Source organism: Canis lupus, chromosome 14 (genome assembly GCF_048164855.1).
Source record: "Canis lupus baileyi chromosome 14, mCanLup2.hap1, whole genome shotgun sequence".
In the NCBI taxonomy this organism is placed as follows: domain Eukaryota; kingdom Metazoa; phylum Chordata; class Mammalia; order Carnivora; family Canidae; genus Canis; species Canis lupus.
Window position 1 is genome coordinate 6,498,233 of NC_132851.1, and position 27,164 is coordinate 6,525,396.

Sequence of the window (27,164 nt, forward strand, 5' to 3'; positions counted from 1 at the left end):
CACATAGAAATGATACTATTTGTCTTTCTCTGTCTGGTTTATTCCATTTAGCATAATGCCCTCCAGGTTTAGCCACATTGGCACAAATTGCAGGGTTTTGAAAGTTTACTTTTGGTGCATAACAAAACCTTTTTGAAATCCTCTCTCAGACATTTTTTTTATACAAACCAGGCAGTGACTTCTCTCCCTCTCTCATTTCTCCTTCTGTCCCCAGTACCTCTCTTCTGCTTCCTGCTCCTTCTCCACCTAAACCCTATTAAGTAAATCAACTTAATGTTTCTGTTTCCTTTGACTGCTTTTCCACTGTTTTGTTTTTAATATGGATTCTTAAACCCAGAAGCACCTGTGAGATCATTCTAGCAAACAAGAATTTGAGAGAAGGGGTAAGAAGTAAATTTAAGTTACCATATCTCTCCTGGAATTAACTACATTTTAAAAAATATTTTTTATTCACAAGAGACACAGAGAGAGGCAGAGACACAGATAGAGGGAGAAGCAGGCTCCCTGCGGGGAACCCTAGGTGGGACTTGATCCCAGGACCCCGGGATCACGACCTGAGCCAAAGGCAGATGCTTAACCATTGAGCCACCCAGACGTCCCTGTTCTAACCTATTTGAAGTTGATTCTCTTTAGCTTCAAGTTCAGAAGGTGACTTCTTACTGGGTGTTTGGCTCTGAGCCTCACACACACACACACACACACACACACACACACACATGCACGCATGCGCTCACATACATTTGGAAGCCTCTGGGCCTATATGGAGGAAGCAAAGGGTGACACAATACAGCACGGACTGGAGGACAGACAGACAGAATTCCACAGTCACCAGCTATGGACTTTGGACAAACCGCTAAACCTCTCGGGCCAGTATTTTCTACCAGGACCCTGGGATCACGACCTGAGCCAAAAGCAGACATTCAACCACTGAGCCACCAGGTGTCTCAATTACATTTTTAAAAAATTTTTATTTATTTATTTATTTGACAGAGAGAGAGAGAGAGAGCAAGAGCACGAGCAGGGGGAACAGCAGGCAGAGGGAGAGGCTGAGCAGGGAGCCTGATGTGAGGCTCCATCCTAGGACCCTGGGATCATGACCTGAGCTGAAGACCAGCGTTTAGCCAGATGAACCATCCAGGTGCCTTGAATTAATTAAATTTTAAAACTTAGTGCTAATGATGGTGTAAAAGATACTGTCCCCCAGGTAAGGAATTTCAAGCATCAGCAAAAAGGAGGGAATGTTTTAAAGGCTGGAGGGTCCTTCCTTTTCTACACAAAGTTCTCCCTGGAGACCTTCCATCCTGGAATCAAAGGCCCAAGGGTCAGGTCCTCAGCATGTCTCCAGAGCCCCATCATCAAAGCTCCCCTTTCTAGCGGTAGTGCAGCCATCTATAGAGAGAAGAAGGGACAGTCCAGTGTGACTCACCTCTTGCCTGTATCATTGCCAGTCCCCAGGAAGCATTGCCCAGCCCTGTCACCAACCCTTCCTATGCTGGGTTCAGAGAGACTTTCCTGAGCTGAGATTGTTGGAGAACTGCTTTCCCAGAGGGCTGGGATGTTCATAGCAAAATGCCATCCTTTCTTTCAGCAGCAGAAACCCCCAAAGTGGAAATGGAATCTGGGGAGACCTACAGTACTGCCTTTGTCTTTGCATTTAGCCCTGAATCCTGGAAAGGTGCCAGCCTTGATTGAGGGCCCTTGGGAGCCACAGCAACATGAAGCGGGTATGGGGAGAGTGATCTGCATCATATGACAGGTCTGTCATGATGGAGGTGATTTCACTATTTACATGAACTCTTTCCTTCACTCCCTGATAACAGCGCAATAATTGGAACAGTAAGCACAGTTCACATTTGTACTTGCTTCCTTTGGAAATTCAGCCATTTGGCACATAAGGGAGAACACACTTAACACATAGAGGTCTATACGGCAGCTTCTTCTTGCGATGATGATACTAGCTCTGGCACCCTCCTCAGTGGTTCAGGACCCTTTCAACAAATATTTCCTGAAAGCCTAATGTAGGCCAAACATGGTCATGAACAAGATAGGCATGGGCCTTGTCTTCATGGAGCAACCAGGCTAGTGGGACAGGCGGCCTAGAACAACAAATTGCAGCAGGGCTGGATGCTCCAAAGAAGTACAAGTTACTATGGCACAGAACTAGGGGAACCCAGCATAGTGTGAGGAAGGAGTCTGGGAAGACCCCTTGCCCTCTTTCTGCAAGGAAGTCATGTTTAAGTTGAGGCAGAATAGTAGCCAGGCCAAAGGAGGAGCATTCTAAGTAGAAGAGATGGTGTGGTAAATGCAGTGCAGTGCCTTCAATGTCCAATAAGGCTGGAACATAGAGAGAATGGTAGGGAGAGCATAAACTTATGGAGCCAGGAGAGGCAGGACTGCTCACATAGAGCTCTGCAGGACATGTCAGGATTTGGGACTTTATCCCAAAGGCATTGAGAAGTCAGTGAAGGGATGGGGTAGGATCAGATGCCTAGTCCTAAAAGATTGTTCTGGCTGTGCAGTGGGGAGTGGAATCCATAGGCCATGATCCCTGCTCTTTGTATCAGACACAGATGGCCTCTCTCGTCCCCTTGATTGTATCACCGAATGTCTGCAACACTCTGGTACTGTGTGCTTCCCTGGAATGGTTTTCTATCTTAGAGCAAGTAGTCATGATCCCACCTGGAGAGGAGATTGACCAAGGCCAACTGATGTGCCCCTGAAACGGGAGGTGTTGGGTGCAAAAAATGATCCTTGGCAGTGTCTTCTTCTGAGTGTTTGAGGACAAGTGATGAATGTTTAATGGGTGACCCAGAGGGTTGAACAGCTGTCAGAACAACGATTTCAGGGTTGGAAGAGTGTAGAAAATGCACCAGCGTAGCTTAATTCAATACACTCATCCTCTCCCTGACTCTACCTCCTTGTGACCCACTTGATTCTGCTGGCAAGTTACTTGGATTCTGAGTATTCTAAAGACCAGCTCTTCCCCGAGGAGTAAGACCTCTGAGCTGTGGATTATCTTTTAATCCACAATTAAAAAGCCTTTCATTTATTTTGATGGTATCATACATCTCCATTATTGCCTAGCCTTGAAAAGGGAGAACATGATTCATTGCAGGTTTGGGGGTTTCTTGGTTTGTTTTTTTATGATATGAGTAAACACAAATGCATTGAAAGCAAGGGTTTTAGAGTCTGACAGATCTGGGGTGGAAGCCTGGCCCTGGCCCCAGCTGTGGAATCTCAGGGAGAGTATTCAATGTCCGGGAGCTTCAGTCTCCCCTTCTGAAAAAATAAGGGATCGTGACACCTATTTACACAGTTGGTGTGACAGTGAAGTAGAGTTGGGAATGAAATTCCAACGCCATGCTCTGAGCTACCAGTCATTTCAGGAGTCTTCCTGTCTTTATATCCTTAGCTGGTAGCATGGGCTGGCACTCAACAGGAGCCCACAAATATGAGTCTCCTTTCATTTCTTTTATCTTCCCATCAACAATGCCCAGTCTTTCCTTTTAAGCACTGCCTAATATCCCCTCCTCTGTGGGGACGAAGCTTGGCTGGTTTCAGTAATATAAGTAATCCCAGGGTTCTGACCGATATCTATCATGAGTTCATCCACATTCGCAGTTAGTATGCCCCAGGACATTGTCTGCCGGCCTAACAGAGTTCCACGTCTCATCCCTTGATTGTAGGCTGGTTGGCCTCTCTTTGTAGAGTGGGCTAATAACAATGTGTTAACGCTCGTGTGCTGTTCTTGTGTGTCATTATATTTGATTACTATCTTTGATAGTGTATTTGATGATGAAATGTAATCTAATAACTAAAAGATAAATAGCCAGATATTCTAGGTAGGTCCAAAGCCATGACTAATGAGAAAAGGCAGAATATGGGGTGCCTGGGTGGCTCAGTGGTTGAGCGTCTACTTTTGGCTCAGGGTGTGATCCTGGGGTCCTGGGATCAAGTTCTGCATCAGGCTCCCCACAGGGAGCCTGCTTCTCCCTCTGCCTGTGTCTCTGCTTCTCTCTCTATGTCTCTCATGGATAAATAAATAAAATCTTAAAAAAAAAAAAAAAGGAAAAGGCAGGATATGATATAGCTCTATTTTTAAAAAATCATTTTTATTTCAGAAGTAATATATTTAAAAAGTAGATATGTTATAGATAAGGCCCTATTAACCACCCTCTGATCTTGGTTCCTTGCCTTTTCCTTAGAGACAGATATTGTTATCGGTTTGTTGGGTATACACGTACACACATCTATACATACACATATACGTAGACATAGAAATACACATATACATACATAAAGCTATATATACACAGGTGTGTATTGCCATGCAAAAAAGTATAATAATGTATATAACGCAGTGTTTTTCCTACATAAAAACTGTCATTTTGCATACTTATCCTCTACTTGCCTTATTCCACTCATTATTACATTATGGACTTCTATCTGTATAAATATTTATACTTCTAAATTGTATAGAATTCTATAGTATACATAAAGCACAATTATTTAGTAGTTACCCAACTGATGATTGGTTCTGTTGATTCCAATTTCACTGTTTCAATGGTATAGTGTCTTCAGCAGGTCTCTTTGTGCAGTGGTAAGAGGTTTTCCACAGGATTCAAATCGCTGGCTCATAATGGTGTTTGCATTTTAAACTTGAATAGATTCTGCTAATTGTCCCCGAAAATTGTTTTATTTGCTCTCCCACCAGCAACATATGAGAGAACCCATTAACCCTCACCCTTTCAGCATTGAAAATGATCAGATTTAACTTTTGCCATTCAGAGAGGTAAGAAATAGTGTTTTGTTTCTTAAATTTTACATGGCTCTCTTTTTCAGTAATTTTTAAATAAACTGTTAAGTTTCCAATGAAGTGACAGAAGCATGAAGAATTCGGGTAGGAAAATATTTTATATCCACTAAGAGCAGTCCAGTGCTAGACAGTGTGGGCACTCATAGGTGCTACAGGATTGACTGATAGATTGCTTTGGATGATTTTAAAATTTTAAGAATTAGAACAATACAATTAACTTAAATCTCCTAATTCTGATTGACCCACATATACTTCTGATATCTAGTAAGGATGTATCACCTAATTTCTAACATCCACCTGGGAGGACAATTTAGTGCCAGCTATGCTATGGCCAGCCTGGAAAGACCCTCCTGGAGAAGCTGATTGTGCTAAACTCAAAAAGTGTCAAGGAGTAAAAAAACAACCAGGAAATAAGTTGCTACTTTCTGAAAGGGCTCATCATCCCCCCAAAATAAGCAAGGAATAAAAGAAAACAGAGAGGAAAATTTCATTGGGAGACTCTTTCCCTAAGGAAAAATTTTACTAAGTAAAAGAGTCTGAAGCATAGGCCATGAAGATCAGCATGGGGCCAGGTACCTTTGGAGCCATACAAGGGTGCAGCCCTGGGTTGTGTTTAAATCTCTAATTGATTAGATCTGCTGACTTTGTGGGAAGAAGCCAGGCCACATACCTTGTCTGCACACATAAGGAAGTGGGGTAGGAATAATAGATCAAAGTAAGCCTCCCCATTCGAGCAGAAATGCTCGATGACGGGCAAGGCCATGGCCAAGGATGGTACCAGGCACTGGAGGGGCCTCCTAGGACTCCACCCTATTCCTGGGGCTTCCTTTCCAGCCATCGCTTTGTCCCCCTAGGAAAGTGTTCCATGCTCAGGGCACCACTTGTCACGAATTGCCCAGAATTGCTCAGATAAACAGTTCCCCGAGAGGCAGTTTCAGCCTGAGTAAGAAGGTGGGATCTGGCCTGGGTCGCATGGACAAGGAAGGGAAGGTGGATACATGGATGGGTATGATGCACTGTCTTCTAAATGTTTGCTATCTTGCTTCGCCCTCCATCTGCCACAGTCAGTTTTGTCAAGGCCAGTTCAAATTGTTGTCTTCCATCTCCCCCAGCCAGCGGGAGTTCAGCCCTTGCCATCCGTCTCCCACTATCCTGGAGGGTTTCATGCAGAAGGAAGAAAGGGAAAGTGGCAGAGGGGCGATGGTGCCCGGAGACTGCTGTCCTACCGCCCTGGGAGCCTCGGGTGTAACCCAGCAGCCCGCACGGGCCTGGCACGCGGTAGGCTCGGGACAAACGTGTGTCAAATGACTGGCTCATTCAAAGATGAAGATAAAAGAACAAATAAGTGATCTATGATGAGGAAGAAGCACGTAAAGGAGGGGATCAAAGGAGGGAAGATTCTAACAGTATCAGCACAGAGTAGGAAGGGGAGACCTTGAGCTTTCCTTGTGGCTGCCTCATTAGCTTGTTGGTTGTCCTTGGGCATCTCTTTGGAGAGCAAAGAATTCAGGTCTGCCTGAATTCACCAAGGATGGACTGACTCCCTTTGCTTCTTCTCGGGATCCTTTCAGGTCCAGCTGTCGCTCTCAGCAGGTGTCTTTCTGGCACACTGCTGGGTACCAGTGGGAAGCCATTCCCACCAGCAGTGGGCCAAGGGCGGATGTGCGAGGCTGGCAGCTCATCTCAGGGAACAGGGGCCTCCAACGGGGACCACGGCCTCTGGCGTCTGTTAGGCTAGTACTGCTGTTATCACTATGGACTGTACAGGTCTCTTGGTCAGTCTCTCTCCCTGACCATTGCTGTTCAAATGTGCTCCTTTATTTTCTTTAGTCAGTATTACATTCCAAAATGTGTTGCTGGCATTTTTAAAAATCATAGCTTTATTGAGCTATATATAGTTCACATACTACCTAATTGACCTGCTTAAAGTATGCAATTAAATGGTTTTTACTTTCTTCTCAGGGTTGTGCACAATCAATTTTAGAACATTTTCATCACCTTAAAAAGAAATCCTTAGTCTGTTAATGGTCATTCCTCATTTCCCCCCAACAACCCCAGCTCCAGGCAATCACTAATCCGTTTTTCTATGTAGAGATTTACCTATTTCTGCACATTTCATGTTAATGGAATAGTATAACATGTGACCTTCTGTAACTGGCTTTCACTGAGCCTAATGTTTTCAAAGTTTATCAATGTTGTAGCATGTATTAGTACTTCATTTTGTTTATGGTCAAATAATATTCTGTTGCATGTGTATACCATATTTTATTTATCTGTCTGTCATTGTTGGATATTAGGGATGTTTCCACTTTGCGGTTATTATAAATAATGCTGCTGTGAACACAGGCCTTTGTGAATGTGAGTTTTCATTTCTCTTGGGTACACACCTAGGACTGGAATTTTTGGGTCATATGGCAACTCTATGTCTAACCTTTGGAGGAGCTGCCAGACTGATTTCTTAAGTGGCTGCACTATTTTACCAGCAGTGAGTGAGCATTCCAAATTCTCTACATCTTCATCAATGCTTGTTATTATCTGCCTTTTTCTATTAAAGCTATTCCAGTGGGTGTGAATCAGTATCTCATGGTTTTGATTTATATTTCCCTGATACCTAGTGATGTTGAACATCTTTTCATGTGCTCATTGGCCATTTGCATACTTTTTTGAAGAAACTTCTATTCATATCATTTGCTTATGTTTTCATTTGATTATTGGTCCCTTATCAGATAGAAATTTGCAAGACTTTTCTGTTTTGTGAATTGTCTTTTCACTTTCTTTATGATGTCCATTGAGGCACAAAAGTTTTAAATTTTGATGATACTCAATTTATTTTTGTTATTGTTTATTTTTATGGGATCATTTTAAAGAAACCATTGCTTAATCCAAGGTCATAAAGATTTATACCTATGTTTTCTTTTAAGTGTTTAATAGCTGTAGCAATTACATTTAGGTTTTTTATCCATTTTGGGTTAACTTTAGTGTATGGTATGGGATAGGGGTCCAATTTCATTCTTTCAAATGTAGATATCCAGTTGTCCCACACTTTAGTTGGAAAAAACTCTCCCTCCTCACCACAAAAAAAAAAAAAAAAAAAAAAAAAAAGAAGAAAAGTAAAAACTCTTTTCCATGCTTAATTGTCTTGGCACCCTTGTTCAAAATTAATTGACAAAAAATGTAAGTTGTTCGCCATTTTTAAAGGATTTCCTTACATTGGCCTTACAAAAAGCCACACAACAGCTTCTTAAACATAGTACGTGCTCGAAAATTACTTACCAGATTGAAGAAATGAGAGATACCTCTCCATTTTAGTTCACTTGGAAAAATAAGGAGACAAATTCTAAGTGGCTGGGCAGTTGCGATTTATTTAATATATACCTCAGTACAGACAAGATTATCATCAGCCATGTGTTCAGGGCCTGAGCCCAGACACTAATGAGCCAGATGAGTTTCATCTGATGTGACTTTAAGAGATTCTTCCCATATAGACAGGTAGTGTATTCTACTTTGGTTTTCAGTCACCGAGGGCATGACTTGCAGGTGGTTTCAATGGCTTTGGACACTGTGATCACCTTCACCAAAGAAAGCCAGGTGCTTGGGTTACAGAGGAATTGCCCCTTGTCCTGCTCTCCACATGGCTCCCAGCTATCATTTTTAATTTCTATGGGCTGCCCTCCTCCCAGCTTCATTTCCAAAATAGCAAGAAACTGGCAAGAACTCATTGGTTGCAACTTATCAGCAAGCTTTGGACACAGCTGTTTCCCATCTTTTGGCAAAGTTGGTGATTTGGCTTATCTTCTGGATGGAATGAAAATTTTGTGAAGGATGTCACAAAAGGACATTCCTTAGGGGCATACAGATGTCCCTCAATTTACTACTACAGAGTTCCCTGTGAAAAGAAATACCGTTGGGCATTTTGCATGGTACCCTCAAAACTAGCATAAGCATCAGTCTCCATGTCAGGAGCCTAAAATGCAGACTTTAGAATTCCATGTCTCAGAATCACTGGAAGTGGGTAGGGTGGAGGGAACTTGTTAAAATGCATTTTCCTGGGCCCCTACTGAATCAGGAGTTCTGGGGGTTAGACATAGGGAACTGCATTTTAATGGAGGGTCTCATGTCCACTAAAATTTGAGAACTGCCTACTTGGGATTTTTTTTCTTTCAAGGATATGTGATACTTGCTAAGACCACAGGTTTGGATATACAGAACCTGCACTAAAACTTCAGTTTCTTCTGCTGTAAAATAAGAGTCACTCTTTCATCTTTCAGGCTGGAGAGGGCTGGCATGGAGTAGATTTGCAGGTGCAGCTCAGGGTTAAAACAATACAGCTTTCACAACAACGTCTGCCCCCCCCTCCCCCGCCTGGGGCACTTGGCACCCAGTAAGGTGGCGAGATAAAATTCAGGAATTTCAGAAAAACAACAATAATTTTTTAATATAAGTGTGGCAGTAATGCTGAGGCCAGTTTCCAGGGTCTAGGGCTTGGTAGGGCACACTCCATGGAGGGATTTGGGACATTGTGCCTAGATAGATATACCCTCTGTGCCTGAACCTCCAAGCCTTCCAGAAAGTCTGAGAGCCTCCCAGGTCATTTAAATGAATTGTTTTTCTACTTTAATTCACTGTAGTCAATTTCTGTTGCTTGTAGCTGGGAACCCTGACCGATGCAGCATCTGTAAGTAACTTTCTACTCAACAATGTGCCGTCTGTCCTCTGTTCCCACTATTCTGAGCCTTCCCAGAAGTCATCAGGGACCTCTTAATTGCACTGTCTCTCTGGGTTTTCTTGGTTCTGTACATTTTTCTGGTGGAGGAGTGTATAAAGGACACAGGGGGGATCCCTGGGTGGCTTAGCTGTTTGGCGCCTGCCTTTGGCCCAGGGCCTGATCCTGGAGTCCCGGGATTGATTCCCGCATCGGGATCCCTGCCTTGAGCCTGCTTCTCCTCCCTCTGCCTGTGCCTCTCTGTGTGTCTCTCATGAATAAATAAATAAAAATCTTTAAAAATAAATAAATAAAATAAAATAAATTAAAAAAAAAAAGGACACGGGGCACTCCTGGCAACCCTACAGAGAGGGAGTTAGGTGAACAGAGACCCAACCTCACTGTGCTACTCTAGACTCCTCTGCTCAGTAGCTAGTGGTGCCCACTGACAAACCCAAACAGAAGCCAGTGCACAGGGAGCCTGTTGACATGGTTCGTTCAGGTCAGTGTCCTGGGTCATAGAACAGGGTGAGAGGAAGGGAGAGTGAGTGTGGAGGAGCAGAAGGAATATATCGGGCATGCAGCATATATACACTGTCCTGGGTTTGGTTCTCTAGAAGCAGAGCCTGGGGAGGGGATTTTATGCAAGTGACTCCTGGAGACACTATTGGGAAGGAAATTGTTTGAGGAAGCGAGAACAGTGAAGTAGGATGGACAGGGGAGGGAGCTGGGCAGGGATGAGGTTTCAGGATTGGTCTCGCCTCAGCCTGATCCAATGGGTTGCTGAGGAGCAAAGGAACAGAACTGTCCTGCTCAGCGGCAAGGGGGCTGGGTGTTGTACGGCCCTCCTCTCCCCCAACACTTTTAGTTGGTTATCGGCCCTGAGCTGTGCCTGAATGTAACCAGCCAGGCCTTTCCTGGTAAGGGGACGCTTCTCTCAGCCAGGGGCAAGCCTTAGGAGAAGAGGGCAGCCAAGAGCTATTAGCTGCCAACATCCACTGCAGCTAGGGGATGGGTGCAGGGGCCAGGCAGGTGGACCTGGATGGACTCCAATAGCATCTGCTAAGACATCTTACCCCCCTGTTAATAGGAGACAGCTCTGGATGATGAGGTAAAAATTATTCTTCCCTTATGATTTTCTATAGTTCACTAATTTTCTGACATTGACTATTATTTTTGGAACTCAAAAATACAAGTTAGATTAAATCCATGCAGCATAATCACTTGTTTTATTGCAGGCAGTAGTAACAGTAAATGACCCCATATTCCTGACCCCTTGCTGTTATCTCTTGACCACAGTGGGCAGATGACCCCTGCTCACTGTTAGCTTCTCTGCTTATTTATCAAGCTCAAGGTGCCAGTCTTTTGGCACTACATGGGCACCAATTGTATGACTCACAAATCAAGTTTGTACTAATGTGGCTAGTGGAGAGGGGCACCATGCCGAGACAAGACAGCTGATATTGGGACATATAAAAATAAGTACAATGTATGTGGCAAACATGTTGTAATCTTTATATATGTCATCTTATTTAATCCTTACAATAGCCTATAAAGTAGGAATTGTTATTCCTTTTTTTTTTTTTTTAATTCTTATTCCTATTTAATCAATGAGGAAGTCCTGGATTGGGGATTAAAGAAATCAGAGTTGTAATTTTCAATTAGCCACCAATGAAAATGGAAAACACTGGACCAAATGAATGATTTTACAATTGTGTTTCTAGGAACCCTGAGGCTCAGCAGGGATGCCCAGGGAATGGAGGAGCTGCTGAGAATGAAGGAGTGGCCTTTGTACCTTAGCCACAGCAGCTCTGCTTTGATCTTTGGCAGGCCTGGCTTCATGGGTGTGCCACCAGCTGCTCAGCTCAGAAGGGGCTCTGTGCTTAGAATTTAATGCTCTGCAGCATTCTTGAATTTCTTAAGAATTTTATCTTTTATTTTGTGTCTTGTAAGTGAAATTCTATGGAACACTGGAGCATTTGCCAGAGGCTTAGAGCTCTGACTCATGCTTGGTTCCACTTCCTTTTGCCTATCTGCCTTCCTGGGATGTGTTCTCCACTGCCTGCTCTTGGCGCCTGGTGCCCTCAGCCTCCTTTTTCTGTCTTTAAAAAATATATTTTTTTATTTATTCATGAGAGACACAGAGAGGCAGAGACATAGGCAGAGGGAGAAGCAGGCTTCCCGCAGGGAGCCCGATGTGGGGCCCGATCCCATGACCCCAGGATCATGACCCGAGCCAAAGGCAGATGCTCAATGCTGAGCCACCGAGGTGCCCCTCTTTTTTATGTCTTGCCTTCCTCCTCCTCAGTTAGCAACTAGATTGCATAAGGAAAAGGGGCTGTAAGGGCGGTAGGGGGAGAAGGAAGGGAGCTGTATTCCATGTCCACTAAACCCCACAGAGGCCTGACCATGGGCATGGGGAGGATTAGGGTCAGATACATGTCTTGAATGTCTTAGAGTAAGACAAGGGGATGGCCATCCCTACCCAGGCTGGAAGCACCATGGTACATTCTGTGGGTGGCTCAGTAATGCCTCTTACCTACCTTTAACCCAAATACCAAGTCATGCACAGCATAGAAAATGGTAACATTCATATGGCCCACTGTGGTAAGCAGTCAAGGCAGTACTAGCTAGCCTTGAGTCCCACTTATTAACCCCAAGAGCTGAAGGCAGTTCTACCCTAGACTAAGGTAGGTGAAGCTTCTGTCTTCCTCCTTTCTGCCCCTACTCCACTTGGCCCCACTCTTCCCTGCAGGGCAAGTTATCCATGGGCCCAGGGGATATATCTGACCAAGTCCCCAACCCTCCTTCAGGATCAGTTGCTTTTCCCCCCGTAAGCCCGTCACAGACAAACACGTCGTCTTACTATGCATGACTAACACTTGGCTCACACCATGGGACTTGGGTCTCACCATGTAAGTTTGCCAGCCCTGGAACTGGTCTATCTCCTATTAAATCAGAGAAGTTCAGTCACACCGGTTCATCTTCAGATGTTCCAGCAATGTCAAGTGCCATAGAAATTTCTAAGTGCTCGCGTTCAGTTTTTAACTTAAGCCGCAGCAGACCAGCAATAACAGTTTCGTCCCTGGACCACAATGAGAAGCTCTATTCGAGACTCTTCTGCCGGTGCTGGGACTCTGGAATTACCAGCCCAAATCGCACCAAGCCTGCTTCCTGGATTTTCATGGGCCTCTTCTGATTCATTCTCCAGGTTAGCGTTCTGCTGGGCCAAGGGGCAGCTGTCTGCAGGAAGCAGCAGAGATGGAGAATGAATATGTGTGCTAGGGTGTCCATGCTGGTGCATTTGAGGCCCTTTGGGTGTAACATGGAGGGAAGATGAGAAGGGACGGGAGGGCAGGCTGATGGAGGAAGGGGCCACAAAGATATAGGGCAAGCCAAGCTGAGAGAATCAATGTCTCTGCACATCGGGAACACATCCACGGTGTCCCAATGTATCCCAGCCTGCCAGCCAGGAAGCTCGAGCCCAGCCATTTTCTGTTGTGATTTTTGACATTTTGAATTCTGATTTCTATCCCATTGCCACAGTTGAGAGCCTCATAGCATTTTGCAGAACAGGTGGGTAACATGTGGACGTGTGTGTTCCCTGGGTCACTGTTTCCCCGGCTGTGTCGGGACTGTGACCTCACCAGCTGTGCCTAGTCAACCAACCCCCTCTCTTTGTGAATCAAACGTACTGTGTTCCGGTGCGTGCCTCCCGGCAAATCATTTCTCAACACTCTGGGAAAGGATTTGGTTTGTTTCCCTTAAGTTTAATTAGGAGCAAACCCAGGCTAACACCCCCAAAGAAAGATAGGCAAGTGACTCAGCAATTTAAAAAAACAACAACACAATTAGCCAATAGGCATATAAATAATACCTCTAGTAAATCAAGCCATGTAAATCCAAGCAATGAGATACTTTATTTTGCTTCTTAAATTGGAAAAGATGAAAAACAAAAAAAGAAAATATTCAGAGTCTGTGATGGTTCGGGGAATATTGCCATTTCATATACTGTTGGCAGAGGGCAGTAGGGTAACTGGAGAAAGGTTGGTAGAGGCAAATCTGGCAGTATATTGCAGAAGATTTTACAACGTGCATATCCTTTGAAATCTTGAAATCACTGTTCCATATTTTCTTACATTCATTGGTTGTTGATTAGAAGTCTAATGTCAATCTCATTTTTGAGATTTTTTGTTTTGTTTTTGTTTTTGTTTTCCCTCTTCTGAAGCTTTTCTTGTTATTGATAGTGTTTGAATTATAAGATCTGTCTGGGTTGGGTTTTCTTTTTATTTGTCTTGCCAAGTGTCTGGTAGACTCGATTTGGGGTTTCACAGCTTTCTTCAGTTCTGAGAAATACTATTATATATGTGAATATTGCTTCCCTTCATTTTTCTCTACTCTCTCCTCTGGAACTGCTATTAGATTGAGATTGTAATGTCTGGATTTTGATCCTGTGTTCCCAACGTGTTTTTCATACTCTCACTTGCTTCTTCCAGGAGAATCCCTAGGGCAGCTCACTAACTTGCTCTTTATGTTTTTCCTGCTATTCAGCTCTGCTACTGAGTTTTTAAAAATTCATCTCAATGGTTAAAATGATTATTTCAAATATCTCTATTTGAACCTTTTTGGTCACTTTTGTCCTCATTTTGTGTTTGCCTTATCTTCCCCTCAGTTTTTTTTGGGCAGATTAATTACACTCATTTAAAATTTGCTGCTGCATACGTTGTTAGCTACATTTCCTGTGGGGTCTCTGCCCTAAAGTTTGCTGTCTCTCTTTTACAGTGTTGGCCGCCTTCAGATGTTTGTTTATTCTTGTTTTGGTGCTAATTTCTGTAACTGAAATTTCCTGTGAGCATGTCAGCTGCACCTACTTGAGAAGCCCACTTGGAAGGCAGGGTTGGAAACTGCTACCAGCCTAAGCCTTGGCACTGTTTTCAGAGAGCCAGCCTTCGTGGCATGGATTTTCTCTTTCTTGTTCTTGTTCTCTCAGGTGTCGCCAGCCCCTAAGAGTCCTGCCCTTCTCTCTGAGCCAGGCACCTCTCTGTACTGTTTCTACTTACACTTCTGACACCAAACATGTGGGATTCCCCCCCCCCCAAATCAACCAATTCTCCAACTCTCTGGACACCACAATTCAGTTCAGTTCTGACACCCACTGCCTAGAGTCAGCACAGCCCCCACAGGTGAAGGGCCTGTCCCCACAAGACTGCCCCCCACTTCAGATGCCAATCTTAAGTCCTAGGTTGTCACCTGTACTTCTGACCAGCCAGCTATATGTTGGGGTTCTTTAGCCCCTCCTCAGGTTCAGTAATTTACTAATATGGCTCACAGAATTCAGGAACACATTACTTATGTTTGCCAGTTTATTGTAAAGGATATTATGAAGGATACAAATGAACAGCTAGGTGAAGAGGATATAGGGCAAGATCTAGAAGATTCATAAGTGCATTCTGTTCCTGTGGAGTTGGTGTTTGTCACCCTCCTGGCACATAGATGCTTTTGCCAACCTGGAAGCTCCCTAAATATTGTTATTTAGTTTTTTGTTTTTTTTTTTAATTGGAAGTTTCATCCATGTAGGCATGATCAAATGACTCAGTCTCCAGCCTCTCCCCCATCCTCAGAGTTTGGGAGGTGGGGCTGAGAGGCCCAAGCTCCTAGTCAAGATTAGGTCTTTCTGGCATGAGGCCCCTATCCTGAAGCTATCAAGGGGACCCTGGAGAGTTGCTTCATTAGAATAAATGGTGCTCCTGTCTCCCCTCTCATTCGCAAAATTCTAAGGCATTTAGGAGCTCTGTGTCATGAATTGGAGCAAAAACTAAATGTTATAACAAAAGATGCCTCTGTCACCCCTGTCACTAAGGAAGGAACTGGGGGAAAACACCAAATATGTATTTATTATGTCACCATATGCCACCTCACAGACTGCTCCATGACTGCTGACCAGCCTGAGCAGCTGGGGGTGCGGGGTAAAATGGCCAGTCTACCTGGTTGCCACTGGCCTCCCTGTGGCTACTGCCGAGCATCTTCCTGCTTCTTGCCTCACACCTGCTCATGCCCCTGTATCCTGGGCCACCTCTTGTCTTTTCAGTCAGGTGCTCCTCATCCACGTACTCCTCCATGTAGCCCTCTTGCTTTTCAGTGAGGCTATTTAAGCCTCATCCTATAATGTCCTGTCATTTGTTATGGAATGAACATATTCTCAGTCCAGTTGTGTAAAAAACTCTGTATCACCTTCAAACCAGCAGTTCCACTTGTAGGAATTTACCTAAAGGAAGTAATTAAGAATAAAGCTTTACCCCAAGGAGTTTCAATCACAGTCACATTTACTGTGAAAACAAATAACCAACGAGAGGGGATTAAATAAATGATGACACGGGGTGCCTGGCTGGCTCAGTCAGTAGAGCATCCAACTCTTGATCTTGGGGTCATGAATTCAAGCCCCATGTTGGGCATAGAGCTTACTTTAAAAGAATAAAAAAATAAACCGATGGTGACACATCCATACAATGGCAGATTAAGTGTGTGAAAACTGATGGCAGATTATTGAATTGCATGGAAAAATGTCACTGATGTATTTTTAAATAAAAATTTCAGGTTATGAAATTATTTTAGGGTCTCATTTTTGTCAAAATCCCCCCCCCACACACACACACAAAGGGGTGTCTGAGTGGCTCAGTCGGTTAGGCGTGTGTGACTCTTGATCTCTGGATTGTGAGTTCAATCCCCACATTGGCTCCACCCTGGGTGTAGAGCCTACTATAACATATATGTGTGTATTATATATATACCGCACACATATGTTCTTTTAGAAAAGAGTAGTTCTGCATGGTGGGATTCTGTGACTTATTTCCTCTTTGTAGCTTTTTCCCCACATTCTTGGGGATTGTTTGTAGCAACTGTCATGTGCCAGACTCCAGTGCCATTCTCTGTTTCCCTCCCCAAGGTGTGCTGGAAGATGGACTGTCCTCCAATGGTATACCCCGATCTGCAGCCCCAGGTGGAATATCCAACCCGGAGAAGAAGATGAGCTGTGGGACCCAGTGCCCGAATCCCCAGAGCCTCACCTCAGGCCCTCTGACCCAGAAACAGAATGGTCTTCGGACCATGGAGGTAGGTCACAGCCACAGAACCCACTTGGTTCAGGAGAAGGGGGGAGCTGCTCCTAGAACAGGGCCCAGCTGAAATGGTACCCAGGGAAGGAGCAGTGATGGCTCACCTTGCCAGTGGAGATTTTCTACCCCACCCATGTGAAAATTGTTACAAAGAAGATAGCAGGACCCCACCATACCCCAGCCCCCGCCTTGAGGGCTGCCGTGTTTTGTTGAATCAGTAGAAATGGGCCCTTACTATCTGCACTCTAAAGGCAGCATGTGTTTGCATAAATATAGCTTTGTTCGAGGATCCCTTCAGCACAGCTCTCACCATCTTGACACTGAGGATTGTACTGGTCACAGGAACCAGTTTTGGGCCAGGCAGTCAGCAGGCTCAGGGTTGACAGGGAAGGAGAGAGAAGATCGGTGTGGTGTGGCAGGAGACAAGCCAGCATCTTACCTCCTACCCTCCCCACCAAGGCAGGCAGTGGGAGAGTCCCCAAGGGGGGCTGTCATTGCAGCATGTGGTGCCAGCATCACCCTCAGACTGTTAGTGTTAAAGAAGAAGCAGGGCTATGGCATCCCAGAGCCAGCTGGCATCCTTTGGATTCTTTCCTTTCTCCCAGAGCTGCTGTGTGTGTGTGTGTGTGTGTGTGTGTGTGTGTGGCAGGGGGGGAGGGTGCTCCCCACACTGGCCCTGGCTCCTCCCACCAGAAAGAATGCCCTTGGTAGGCCCGCCAGGATCTGCTTTCTCCTCCTCCTCCCCGCCCCTCTTCCACTTCCTCATCTGCACCATGGCCCACCCTCCAAATCCACTGCTTATCTGGTGCTGATTGTCCAAACCCACCCCCGTCAAAATTTACTGGTCCTGTCCCCGCAGGCCAGTGCCAGCTGTTTCCTGAGGCCACAACTGGTTCTCTAATAATGGAATTCTTGTCACCTGAGTGAGTTACCTCTCTAACCCTTGGTTAGAAAACCTGTTGCAAATTCAGCTCTAATGCTCCTTAACTAAGTGGCCTGGCAAGAACGGCTTAATCTCTGAGTCTCAGGTCCCTTACCCACACAATGGAAATACTACCACCATGAGAGAGCAGATGGGCCTGCTCTTTGTAAACTGAGAAGTGCCCTAAGGAAGCCAGCAAGGATTAGCAGGGCATGGTTAGGCACACAGCACCACAGCCCAATGGAACCAAACACCGGTGATGGCTCTTTGGAGCAGTCCCCCAGCACACACGCGTGGGAGAGCGCTCCCCCAGGGCAGGGGGCGAGGGCCTTTGCCCCCTGAGCAGCTCAGCTCCAGGAGCAGGTGATACCCGCTGATAAGCCGTCCACGCAGGTTGTTTTCACAATTCAGTGAGCAACGCCTGTGTTGTAGCCACTTCCCAAATAAGAGCAGGGGGCAGAGAGCTGAGTTCTGAGTGTCCAGACATTTGCTGACGTCCTGGGATCTCACCAGCCACCGGACGTCTTGAATCCCTCGAAAGCCATGGCAGAGGTTTTCTATCGACAGTGTCAGTTTACAGGACAAGTTTACCTCTGACTGAAGCTTCCGTCAGCAGAGCTATCTTGTATCCACACAGCTCTCAGCTATGAATCCGCTCAATGAAAATCATTTTCTGCCTGAACCCTTCGGGGCCTTTGACATCTTATCTCTTCCTCGCTGGTCTCCTATACTCTGGGCTAAAGCTTCCGGCATTTTCAGTGACTTCCCTCTTCCTCAGCTCTCCCAAGATGACCTACTACCACTTCACAGCGTTCTCTACGTCATCCAGCCACCGGGCTGATGGTTTTTTGGCACTTCTTAAGAGCTTTTTTTCTCTAGAAAAACTTGTCATGAAGCACGAATCTTTATGCACCTGCCTAAATCTGATTTATAAAACAAGTCTGCGTGTTAAAGGCAATCCTTGCTAGACCTGGAAAACGTTCTCCTCAGGTCCTATAAGCGCTCCTTGGACTCATTCATGTCCTCTTCTTCCACCGAGTGCCTTCTAGGTTTCCAGGCACTTTTGTGATGCCAAGGATGCGGGAGTGAAAAAGGAACACAAGCCCTTTGCTCTGAAGCAGCTGCCAATTTTAATGCGGGTGAAGCTGGGCACACAGATAATACAGAATAAATGAACAAAAGCTTTGCCGATTTGAAATAGTGCCATTTATTTCCAGGAAATAAAAGGCCAGGAGTGGGGGCTAGCAACTTCTCCCTTCAACATAGACGCCTTCCCACAGTTCAGATTGCTTTCCGAAAGGTGATGGGGACAACTGATGGTGCTAATGGCTGTGAGCAGCAGCATCTCCTCTTCTGACCCCCTCTCCACTTCGTGTCCCATCAAACCAACCATAGCTTCCCTCAGCCCCTGTCTTAGGCCTGGTGTTAATAGGTGCTACCTGGCAAAAGGAATGTGACAACCACGATCTTTAGCAAATGGGACCTGTCTCGGGGAGGGCTCTTTCTCTTTCTGTACTATGTCTTGATTTCTTCCAGTCACTTGGGACCTTTCTGACATCTCCGCATCTGAGAAATCCTTGACTGGGTCTCCTTCCCTCCGGCTCCTGCCCTGAGCTCGACCAAAACGCAAGAGGAAGTTCTCCAGCTGCTTATCCTCTCCCGCTGGTTAATTGCTCAGGAACTCGGGGCTGCCTCCAAACATTTGCTTTCAAATCTGAAAGTGCCATTTCCTCAGCCTTGGGACTCTGTTTTCCTCCCCCTAGAACTATCTCCTCAGGTATTTGGCCAAGGTGGAAGTGTATGTGTGGATACAGCTCTGAGCAGACAGGGCTCGAGCCTCCCAAGGAGCCCTCATGTCTTCCGAAGCTGTGTCGTTTTGAGTTACTTTATTGTCCCTGGCCAAGTGGCCAGACCGCACTGAGCACTTCACTGATGTCCCGACTGACTCCAGCCGAGAAGCTTCCTCCTTCTGCTCCCGCTCCCCCCACACCCGGGGTCTGGGTGCCAACGAGGCAAGGTCCGGTCCAGGAAAGATGGGAGAAGCCTTGCAGAGATGGCTTTGGCCAAACAGGGGGGCCTCATCCAGCAAGGAGGGTGGCAGAAGCCCAGAATTTCTCCTGGGTGGTGGCGATAGGAGATGCAGGAGAAGAGTTTGGAAAGTAAATAGGAGTTTCTCCTAGGAAAACACAAACGTGACATTAAAAGGAGGGAGAGAACAAAGGAACCCATTGAAGAAAACCAGAGAGGGGTACCTGCCAGATGGGCACTTTGATGCACGTTCTAGCTCGATTCTGGGAAAAGGAGGCAATTTAGCAGTATAGGGATGTGGAGGGTGTGTGTGTGTGTGTGTGTGTGTGTGTGTGTGTGTGTATGGTGATTCTCACTACCTCCACACATGCAGCTACCTTATACAGCTGAAGAATTTCAAGACTCATCATCTGTCTAAGGGTCTGTAGAAAAGCCAATTCTATTAGAAGACTTTCAGGCTCCTTTGCCCCCGGAACCACCTTCATTCAGGATTATGAAGCTAGAATATGCTCACGAACTACATGCTGATGGAATGCTGGTGAGCACTTCCAGAGGATTAGAAAGGTTTCCCAGGGCACCAGGCCCACCCAGCCCCTCCAGCGCCACCATCCTGTGCTTGAGGACTGTTCTATGGGATCCCCAGTGCTTCTTTCAAACAGATTCTGCTGCCTTCCTGGTGTTTGATCTACCTGAGGTTCAGGTTGAAAGGCAGTAACTCCTTTGGCACTTGCTACCGTACAGGTCTAAACCCCTATGCTGAGCAGCCTGAGTACCGTGCATGGGGCTGTGATGGGCACAGGATTCACTCCAGGCTTGGGGAGTTCTGGAGATTTTTGCCTGAGGCGTGACCTGACCCCTGCCTTTGGAGGCTAGCATCCTGGCCCTCAGTGGAGTCATCAAGATCAAATGTTTTCTGATGACCTCGAATTAATGCCATGAAACAGCAGCAAATAAAATCACAGAATTTGGGAACAGCTAGATGTTAGTTATTGCTTGTCTCCCTTTAATAGGGCTTGACTGAACAGGAGAAAGATGTCTTGAGTTGCAGCTGACAAGGCTCGGTCTTTAATCTTTTGGGAAGGAAGAGAGGAGGGAGTGTCCACAATGAGCCAGGCACACTGCATATGGCATCATCTTTACTCCTCACTCTAAGGGGGAAGTAGCATTTCTCACTCAGGAAAACAGGCTCAAGAAGGTTAGGTATTTGGCCAGCATGGCACAGGGAGTAGTCATGTGACTGTGTTGGACTTAAAAAAAAATAGAGGGATCCCTGGGTGGCTCAGCGGTTTGGCGCCTGCCTTTGGCCTGGGGCGTGATCCTGGGGTCCCAGGATCGAGTCCCACGTCGGGCTCCCTGCATGGAGCCCACTTCTCCCTCTGCCTGTGTCTCTGCCTCTCTCTGTCATGAATAAAAAAATAAAATCTTTAAAAAAAAATAGGTACGTGCACTCTTTAATTATGGTTCATTTTGTCTTTAATGGAGTACCATAGATATGTAATCATTAGATACTTATCAATCATTAGATACTTATCAATCATTAGATTACGTATCAAGATACCATGATATGTAATCATTAGAAACTTCATATTATAGATTCCTGAGTCTAGGACACAGCCACTGTATCTAATATCTTCTAATTGGATATGGATGAAGGAATTATGAAGGAGTTATTTACAATCACAATAAATTATTAAACCTAAGCCACTATCAAATTAAACATGCATTTGTTTATTCTGAAATGCTGCAAAAGTAATAGATACAAATGTAAACCCAGATCTGTTTGCCTCCAAACCCCATGTTCTTCCTTCTATTACCAAAAACAAAACAGTGGAGAATTCAGAGTAAGCTTTGGCAGAGTTGTGGGAGGCTGGATGTGGGACCCAGTTCCACCATCTTCAGTTCAGCCTACTGTCTATATCAACATTGGCCTTGTGCAAATTATGTTGGCTTGAGTGACTTTCACTGCCTCTTTGGAAAAGAAGAAGTAGCACCATTTCTGTCTCTCAGGGACAGCGTAAGAAACAATCAGTTTCTAGGAAAGTTACAGGGCAGGACAGTGTAATGCAAACAGGTGTGCTATTCCCAGGGCATCTCTTCTCTTCTTTCTAAAGATTTCTTCCCATGTATGTGTTCACCAAGTTATTTATTGGGTATCTATTATGTGATAGGCACTAAATTATATTCTGGGGATATATTCTGGTCAACACAACAGACTGGGTCCCTACCTTCTTGACATTTATAATCTGATGAGGGTGTAGAAAATATATGAGTAAACAAGCAAATATATAATTCAAACCATAGTTAAGGCCAGGAAGGAAGTAAAGAATACTGGGAAAGAGAAATCATTAGCTGTGGTTACCCCTGGGGAAAGCCCAAGTGTGGCCAGAGCAGGGGAACAATATTACTTTTCATCATGCCCTTTACTCTTTGAATTTCTCTACCGTAATTATGTACTGGTTTTATAAGTAAAAAATACACTCAAATAGGAAAATTGATGTCTCATAAATCATAATCCCAGGGGCTGCCTGGGTGACTCAGTCAGTTAAGCGACTGCCTTCGGCTCAGTCCGGGGGATCCAGTCCCACGCCAGGCTCCCAGCTCAAGGGGGAGTCTGCTTCTGCCTCTCCCTCTGCCCCTCCCCCACTTGTGTGCACTCGCTCACTCTCTCTCACTCTCTCTCAAATAAATAAAATCTTTTTTTAAAAATCATAATCTTAGTAAGCCTTGCCTTTCTTCCTTGTGTGTGAGGAACTGTAAAAAGGTTCAGGTGATCCCATGTCAGGTATAGATATACTTCTGGAGTCAAAATAAAGTTGGGAACATCTATATTCCCATTTGAGGGGAAAGTGAGAAAGGGTTGAGCAGACTGAGCTGCAGCCTTGACCCCAGGCCTTCGCGGAGCAGCCACGCTGCCCCCATTTCCACTGGGGAATGGGCCAGTTGTTGACTTCTAAACCCCAAGAGATTAAGTCCATCTGGGTTTGAAGATGCCAGGAAGTGATCACAGTCAATCTAGTGACCCTTGAGAAGTGGCAGCCAATGAATTACTTTTAATTAAAGAGGCAGGGTCAAGAGAACTAAAGTCCATGATTCACAGAGTTCTAAACCTGCAGAAATTAAAATGAGGCAGAGGGAAGAAGAGAAGAGCTGTAAAGCTGAGTCCGAAACTAGAGGTGGCCCATTAACAAGAGTCAGTGGTGATAAACCTCACAAAACAAGGATTTTAGAACTGGGGGAAGGATTGAATTAGCAGAGAGCCACAAAAGAAAAAGATGCCAAATAGGTTTCTCTCATCACTGACTTGGGACCATATTTGTTTTGTTTTGTTTTGTTTTGTTTTTAAGCCAGTAATTGCAATTGGGACAGATTTTCTTTGCCTGTAGTTAAATCAAGGGAATGGGATATTAAATAAAAAGGATTGGTTGGGTTGCCTGGGTGGCTCAGTGGTTGGGCATCTGCCTTTGGCCCAGGGCATGATCCTGGAGTCCCAGGATCGAGTCCCACGTCAGGCTCCCTTCATGGAGCCTGCTTTTCCCTCTGCCTATGTCTCTGCCTCTCTCGCTCTCTCTCTTTCTCTCTCTCTCTCTCTCTGTGTCTCTCATGAATAAATAAATAAAATCTTAGAAAAAAAAAAGGATTGGCTGGTTAAGAGCCACATCAGTGGGGAAAATACCTGTTATACACAGTATCTGAAGAACAAAATGGGATAATTGTTCCATGTATCTGTATAGCTCTTCTCTTGGAGGAGAGCAAAGCAACTTCTCAGGGCTTTAGAGAAAAGAGCCTGGCATTGTCATTCTCTTTCTCATCTTCTCTCTCCCTCTCATTTGGGCTTGAAGTCTGAGATTTCCAAGTTGTAAGTAGATTCTAGTCAAAACAGACCTCCTGAATGTCCGCGCTGCTGTACAAGAGGCAATGCCTTTCTGCTGGTGTCTCAGACTCGAAAACTTCTCTTTTTCTAAAATACTTCCAAGAGAATACCTTGTTGGTCTAATTGTTTAACTTGATAGAGTTAATATAGTGTGATTGTTTGAAGGTGGACTTGTTTATGGCTTAGAACCTGTACCCATCACTGGAGTACAACACCATAGTTGTCCTTTAGCCAAATGCATACCTCGCAGGATTACTATCGGTGTTGTTTAGAAGTAGCAGGATCAAGAGCCATAGTTCCAGTAGAATAAGAAGGTTTTCTGTTCAAATTTAGTACGTTTGACATCATCATTTTGCAAATAGAATTAATGTTAGCTCTGACTGGGCTGACTATCTTGGTTTGCAGGGGCCTGAGCAGGTTTCCAGAATGGAGGACTTCAGTTTTAAAACAGGCCAGCTGGGGCATCTGGGTGGTTCAGTTCATTAAGCATCTGCCTTCAGCTCAGGTCATGATCCCAAAGTCCTGAGATTGAGCCCCAAGTGGGGCTCTCTGCTCAGTAGGGAGCCTGGTTCTCCCTCTCCCTCTGGCTCTTGCTCTCTCTCTCTCTCTCTGTCTCACCCTATCTCAAATAAACAAATAAAATCTTTAAAAAAATAATAAAAATAATAAAATAGGCCAATCTTTGGCCAACTGGGAAAAGTTGGTCACCCTATTAATGCTGAGTGACATGCTTAATTCTCTCAAAATCCCCACAAAGAATCAGGCATTATTTCATTTTTCAGGTAAGGGAACTGAGATCCAGAGGGTAAAGTAATACGGCTTGTGGCAGCTAACTGGTAACAAAGCCTTGTCCTATGTCCAGGTCTGTCAGGCTCCAAAGCTTGTGCTCTGAACCCTGTCACTAGGTGGGCTTCGGATATACAAATTTAAGAAATTGCAAAAAGGAAAAAAAAAAGAAATCACCCCATTGTGCTTGAGATTAAAACTATACATATTCTGTAGCTGTTCTGGGAATGACTATTTTGTGGCTTTGGACTCTTAGATAAGGAAATTAAGAATCATCCAGCTATTGAATTTTTGCTTATATTTTTAAGCTTAGAAAAGCAGACTAACACATAGAGCAGAGCATTTTCTGTGTGTAATCTTTAATAACCTTTTCTGAAATCTTGCAGTATCTCTAGAGACAAGCAGTTATACCATTTGGAAAGTTTACATTTCTAGTCTGGAAAGCTCTCTTACTGCCCACCAGTTCAAGCGGAATGCTGCTGTCAACTTCGCTCATTTTAAACAAAGCCCCTGTGTCTCTGTCCCATGCCTCATCCTCAAGGCTTGTATGCAGTAACACCCGAAATGCAAATCAGGTGGAATTGGCCTAGTAATTGCCACACTTTTTTTTTTTTTTTTTAGTGCAATTGGTTGTGGGACTTTAGGAGTTCTCTGCTTTTAGGGAAAAATAAACCCATCAAAGTCACTGCTTGCTCTGCTGCCAGTTCAGGCTTGGAAGAGCTGAGTGTAAGCCTGAATCCTTAAACAGCATTGACTTCTGTTTGTTCAAACAAGGATGCGTTGACAAGCATAGTGTGTTCATTCATTCATTCATCCACTAATTCAGCCAAACTGAAATTAGGAGCCTGCTGTTTCAGATGGTGCCAGGCACTGAGAACATGAGGGGAGGAATGATGTCCTAGCTCATGACATCAGCGGTTAAGACTAAAATTGCATGTAGTCAAAATTATCCCTTAAACAACCGTCAGATCACCCATAAAGTATTCTTAGGTCAGGTTTTCTGGAAGCAGAGCCCAAGATGAGGATTCTTGTGCAAGCAGTTGATTGAAAGAGTCATCTCAGGTGAAGCCCATATGGTGGTAAGGGAAGCAGGATGGGAAGGAGACCCAGTCCAGCAAATACGTAAGCCCTACTGAATCCCGCAGGGAGCTTGGTCCTATGGAGGCTCTGGAGCATGGAGGTGTCCTAGATTTATATCTCCTTGAGGCAAAATGGCCAGCATTTTGTATCACTAACAATCAGGTACTGGCTTTGCGCTGTCTCCAGGAATTAGTGTGTGACCTCTGTAGCATTTCTGAGCAAGGTGACTCCAATTAGATGAGGGCAATTCTCAAAATATGGGTGCTGCTCTGAGCAGTAAGCTGCTGGAACTCACAGCCATTGGGGGATAGATGCACCAGGCACGGAAAGAGAATTTAGAGGGAGCATCACCAGCAGCTACTGCACAGGATTTATGTGACAGGTTACAAACTACATAGCATTTGCTAGTAAATAAAACAGGCCCATGTATTTTTCTCCAGGGATGCAACAGCCCATCATTTTTTTGGATGCACTACAGAGAAAGTAGTTGGCTTGTATTCAGGGGTCATGTTATATGAAAAACATGAATCTATCAACACTCACACCCAGCATGGGGAGGTGCTCACGCCCTGGGAGATGCTCCCTCAGATCTGAGGCTGACTGTGTTTTCCAGGAAGCAGACCTCAAGATGTCCTTATATAAGATGTTCATTGGGCGTCAACCTCTGTGGAGAGGAGGTGTAGAAGCAGGAGTGGGCAAAGGGAGCAGGTGAGCCAGGTGCAAGCAGCTGCAGCTTACCCCACCCCATGGGGAGCTCTGGAGCCTAGTGGTATGTCAGAGCTTTGTGCCAAAATGGCCAGGCCTTTGTATCCCCCACATTGGGCCACCATGGCAAGGGCGTGACCCGGGGTGAGGTGGCTTTCTGCAGCTGCGCACCCCAGTGGGACATGTGGAAGTCATTCACTGACTGCACTTCCAGAAGCAAGGCAGCAGGTCTTTCTGGACTGAGGATGGGACAACACATGTCTGTCTATCCACTATGGAGACGACTCCCAAGACCCCTCTCGTGCTCACTCCAAGTATATCGTTGAGCAGAATGGGCACAAAATCACTCCCCACTAGTCAAAGTTTACTCTTGAGGGGTTGGAGAGCCTACAGTTTAGTCAATGCTTTAGTATTTAATATGGATTCTGGACTTTTATTTTTGGTTTATCGTCACTTAGAAGTAGATAAGCTATCTTTCTACTTATTATATTTACTAAATCTGTTTTTGGTCCGTTTTTTTTTTGTGTGTGTGTGTGTGTGACAGGCATTATGTTGAGTACCTTAATGCAAGACTTTATTTAATCCTTACAATAATCTTGTGAGGTAGGTACTGTTATTATTCCCTGACTTAGGAGGAGAAGACTGAGGGTTAGCTTGGAAAAAACTTGCTCGTGGTGAAATTATCTAGTCAGTATTTAAACCACAGAGTCTGGGGATCCCTGGGTGGCTCAGCGGTTTAGCACCTGCCTTCGGGGCAGGGTGTGATCCTGGAGTCCGGGGATGGAGTCCCACGTCAGGCTCCCTGCATGGAGCCTGCTTCTCCCTCTGCCTCTCTCTCTCTCATGAATAAATAAATAAAATCTTTAAAAAATAAAAACCACAGAGTCTGTCCAGTTCCAAAGCCCTACTCCTTCATTGCTTTACTAAAGCTAACTGTGAAAGCTTCCACACTACCTTTTGATGGAACTTAGCCAATTAATGCATTCATTTAACAGTGTCTTACTGAGTACACCTTATGCCAGGCTCTGTGCTAGGTCAGTATTAGAGTTTCAACAGAGAAATGAGGAGTTTGAAAAGGAGTGTATGTGTGTGTATTCTTGTGGGTTATTCTTCCTGCCTGTGTGTGTGTGTAACAATCTCAA

At 45.0% G+C, this 27,164-nt stretch overlaps 1 protein-coding gene across 6 annotated transcripts in view; it reads left to right on the forward strand.

Moving 5' to 3' along the window:
- Positions 1-27,164, forward strand: part of BAALC (BAALC binder of MAP3K1 and KLF4) — a 107,799-nt gene that overhangs the window by 78,209 nt on the left and 2,426 nt on the right. For 5 of the 6 annotated variants that reach the window (XM_072774117.1, XM_072774120.1, XM_072774122.1 and 2 more), the window contains one exon: positions 16,462-16,628. In XM_072774117.1, coding sequence (XP_072630218.1) covers positions 16,462-16,628 — 167 coding nt within the window. Of the gene's footprint in view, positions 1-9,397; positions 9,492-16,461; positions 16,629-27,164 lie in introns of those variants that run through there. The other variant, XM_072774124.1, reaches the window with a different exon arrangement.